Source organism: Hydra vulgaris, chromosome 02, assembly GCF_038396675.1.
Source record: "Hydra vulgaris chromosome 02, alternate assembly HydraT2T_AEP".
Classification (NCBI taxonomy): Eukaryota; Metazoa; Cnidaria; class Hydrozoa; order Anthoathecata; family Hydridae; genus Hydra; species Hydra vulgaris.
In genome coordinates, this window is record NC_088921.1 from 25,811,783 (window position 1) to 25,816,105 (window position 4,323).

The following is a 4,323-nucleotide window of genomic DNA, read 5'->3' on the forward strand; positions in this document are numbered from 1 at the left end:
CATTCATACTGTACGGCTCGAAAAAGTTCATCCGGTTTTTGAAATTTGCGACCTCCTAAGCGTCGCTCAACTTCAATCCATAAATTTTCGATTGGATTCAAGTCGGGAGATTGGGCAGGCCACTTCAAAACCGTTATGCTATTATTTATGAGCCAATTTTTTTCAGTCAAAGCTGTATGTTTAGGGTCATTATCATGTTGATAAACCCAATTGTGAGGCATTTTTTCTAAAGCGTGTGGTAACATTTGATTATATAATGTTTCCCTGGACTGTAGTTGGTCCATTATACCGTTTACACGGTACAACGGACCAATTCCAGCCCAGGAGAAACACCCCCAAACCATTATATTGCCACCCCCAAATTTTATAGTTCCTATTGTATACTCTTTTGCAAATCTTTTATCTACTGGACGCCTAACATAACCTCGACCGTCGCTGCAAACCATGTTAAATTTACTTTCATCCGACCACAAAACTATTTTCCAATTTTCAACCGTCCAGTTTAAGTGATCTTTAGCGAACTGTAGGCGATCTTTGACGTGCCTGGGCTTAAGGAATGGTTTCTTTGCAGGTCTGCCCATAAAGACCTCCTTCGTTTAAACGCCTTTGAATCGTTCGTGTGCTTACGTCTTCCATGCCTGTTTGCAGACGAATTTCAGGGGCTGTCAAATGTGGATTCTCAAGAGATTTTTGCACAATTTTTCGATCAGTACTAAAAAATAAAATGTTAAACATTAAAATTAACATTAACATTAATATTATTAAGATTAAATATTAAAAAAAAAAAAATTAAAGGAATATTACCGCTTATCCGTAATACGTGGACGACCACCTTTCTTAACGATCTTTTTGCTCTTTTCTCGGTGTATAATTTTATGTATTCCACCTTTTGACATCTTCACATGAGCTGCAATTTGCCCAATGGACCATTTTTCTTTTTTGCGCAAACGCAAAACCAAGCTTTCAATTTTTGAATCAGTTTGACGAACCATTATAGTTTAATTTTTTTAATTTTTTGATGTTAAACAGAATAATCTTGAGAAATTTAAATGAACTTTGAATTTGAATTTGATTTTATTTAGAATCAATAAATTTACAATCAATAATAATGTTTTTTTTATTTTATGTTTTTACAAATTCAATAATACTATAAATTAGTCAATCATTGATTATAAAGTATATTGACGAAGAGATGCAACACCAGGCATCTCTATACTAACTAATGTGTAGGGCTAATTGTCAACGAGACAAGATGCCCATCATGATAGGAAACTTTTGAATAAGTTGACCGAGTGAGTGTCAATTGCTTCCTGTGGTAGCATATTCCAGGACGGTGTGACACGATTAGTAAAAAAGTGATGTCGCTCTTCGCAATCGCTGACTACTTGTCTGTGTAGCTGTTTATTGTGACTCCTCCTGCAATATACGTTGTTAGAGATCCTTTGAGGAACAAAAAAGTTAACATCATCAATTTTATTTATAATTTTAAACTGTTCAATAAGATCTCCTCTAGCTCTTCTCTCTTCTAGTGTTGTCACTCTAAATATATTTAAGCGTTGCTCATATGGGAGATGTTTGATTGAGGAAACTTTTGTCGCTCTGCGCTGAACTCTTTCAAGCATATTGATATCCTTTTTTAGGTGAGGAGACCATGCTTGAATAGCGAATTCCAGGTGTGGGCGCACATATGTGATGTAAAGCGTTCGCCAGAGATAAATGCTTCTGCTTCGGAACACTTCTTTAAGTAGGCCCAATTTGTAATAGGCTACTGAGACTGCAGACTCTACCTGGGCACGGACTTTGAGGTCATTTGATATAAGAATACCTAGATCTCGTTCAGTTTCAGTTTCCTCCAGGTTTCGACGAGTGCCTTCTGTGTTCGTCATTGAATAGACTTGATTAGATTTTCTGTTACCTCGACCGACATACATTGTTTTGCATTTTTCCACATTAAAGAACATCAACCATTTGTGAGACCATTTTATAGCTTGATCAATGTCTGATTGTAAAGCTAGCATATCTTCATTCGATTTTATCATGTTCATAATTTTACTATCATCTGCGTAGAGCTTGAACTGGCTGGTAATGTTGTCCGGCAGATCATTTATAAATAGTACGAAAAGGAGAGGGCCGAGGACACTTCCTTGAGGGACGCCACTTGTAACTTTTTTCCAATCTGATGTGAATATTTTAGCAGTTGAGTGAGTATCAATGACAACACGCTGTTGTCTATTGTTAAGCCAAGCATTTATCCACATTAGTTCTTTCCCGCTGATGCCATATGCTTTCAATTTGCTCAATAGGCGATTATGTGGGACTTTATCAAATGCTTTTGCAAAATCAGTGTAAATCATATCGACTGGATACTTCTTGTGTGCAGCTTCTGTGAGGAAGTCGCGAGTTGTGAGGAGATTAGTCAAACAGCTTTTTCTTTGAACAAATCCGTGTTGTGCTATGCTTATTAAACCGTTTAAGTTACAGTGTAGCATTATTTTTTCATGTAATATACTCTCGAATATTTTGCATGGTATGGATATGAGAGAAACTGGTCTATAATTTGATGCTCTTAGTTTGCTTCCTTTTTTGAAAATGGGCGTGACATTAGATTTTTTCCACAGGTCTGGTATAGTGCTGGTTGAGAAAGATTTCTTGAAAACTAATGTTAGTGGCAATGCGAAAGCTTCTGCGCAGTGTTTGAGTACACGAGGGTGAACGTTATCAACACCAAGAGATTTAGATTCGTTAATGTATACAAATTTAAGAGATGATATGGCTAAATTGTATTGTAACAGTGATGAAACATGGATGTTTGGTCATGTCGAGTTTACCACAAAAGGTGATATGGACGATAACGAATATAAAAAACTTTATCAAAAAGAGACTGAATGTATTGCAAAAGGAAAGTCTAGAATTGTTGAAAAAATCAAAGATGTACGACAGAACTTTTCAAAAGCTGTCACTTTAGGAACGAAAATTGGAAGTGGAAAAATTGTATACAAATTTTATGATAAGTTGATTGAAATTTGGGGTTTTTTTACCAAATATAAAACCTTTGTCTTTTAGCATAAATAGTAGTGAAGTCGATAAAGAAAAAATAAACAGTTATAATGAAGAAACTGAATATAATGTTATTAATGAAGAACCTCTTGACCACTTATTAACGCCACCACAAGAATGCTTTTCTGAAACAATTACATCTACACCAAGTTGTAAAAGAAAGACAAATGTTGTTCTTAAACTAATTGATAACAAGAGAAAACATTAGAAAAAAAATTTATCTGCAAGTCAACGTGACAAACAATTATTTAATAAAGCAAAAGAAGACGCTAAATTTAAGATTGATTTGGCTGAGAGTTTACGTTTATCAAGCGAAAGCTTTGCTAAATCACTAGAACAAGTAAGCAATTCCATGGTTAATGTGGGGAATAGCATTTGTCGTTCGATTGAAATGTTAGCGATGGCAAGGCAACCTATTCAACCACAATATTTGACACAACACCAACCTATTCCAACTTATTACAATTTTAACGCACCTACATATTCTCAAAATTTTCAAGATCCTCATCCAACTCCTGAGAAAAAGCAAAAGTAGCAAAACTGTTTTATACACACTTTTTATTACATTTATATTTTTTGCTGTGACTTAAAAGAGCATATGTTGCTATATGATAGTATAGTGTTGAAAGATAGTTGTTAGTTTTTTCTAATATGAAACACATCCATAACTTTGTTTTATTAATGTTGTTTAGTAAAGGTTTATAGTATTTTACATACGTATTTAGTAAAATACTAATCAAGATTTTGAAGGGGTATATAGAACTAAATATAATAACAAAACTATATATTTTAAACAATAAACAAAACTATATATTTTAATTATGCAGAAAATCAATGCAAAATTCTAAAAAATGCAGAAGCCTGTGATTTTACCATTATAAGTGATATTATGATTTAAGCATATTATTGTTATTAATTTAGCAAACATTCTGAAATGTATGATGTAAGCAATGTTCTTGTGAACTCTCCTTCTGCTGTATTGTTTGAATAAACTGGGTTTGGTTGATTAATATAAGTTTCTTCATTATACTTAATTAGCTGAACTTGGTTATTTACACTGTCAGAATCAACTAATGTTTTGTGTTTCTCACAAAAATTATGTAATACAAATGTAGCAAAAACAATTATTGGTACAAGTTCCAATTTAAAATCTATTTTTATGGTAAGAATTGCCCAACGAGCTTTTAATCTCCCAAATGCACATTCGATAGGGTTTCGAGCTGATCAAAGCATGCTATTAAATACTACTTGCTCGTTACTGCTACA

At 33.8% G+C, this 4,323-nt stretch overlaps 1 protein-coding gene across 1 annotated transcript; it reads right to left on the reverse strand.

Annotated features, from left to right (window-relative positions):
• Positions 1-549: 549 nt before the first annotated feature.
• LOC136075961 (uncharacterized) lies at positions 550-992 on the reverse strand. Its single transcript, XM_065789412.1, has 2 exons — positions 805-992; positions 550-712 (listed from the first exon to the last, which is right to left on the reverse strand). The coding sequence occupies exons 1-2, from the start codon at positions 990-992 to the stop codon at positions 550-552; spliced, it is 351 nt and encodes a 116-aa protein (XP_065645484.1).
• Between the last annotated feature and the right edge of the window lie 3,331 nt (positions 993-4,323).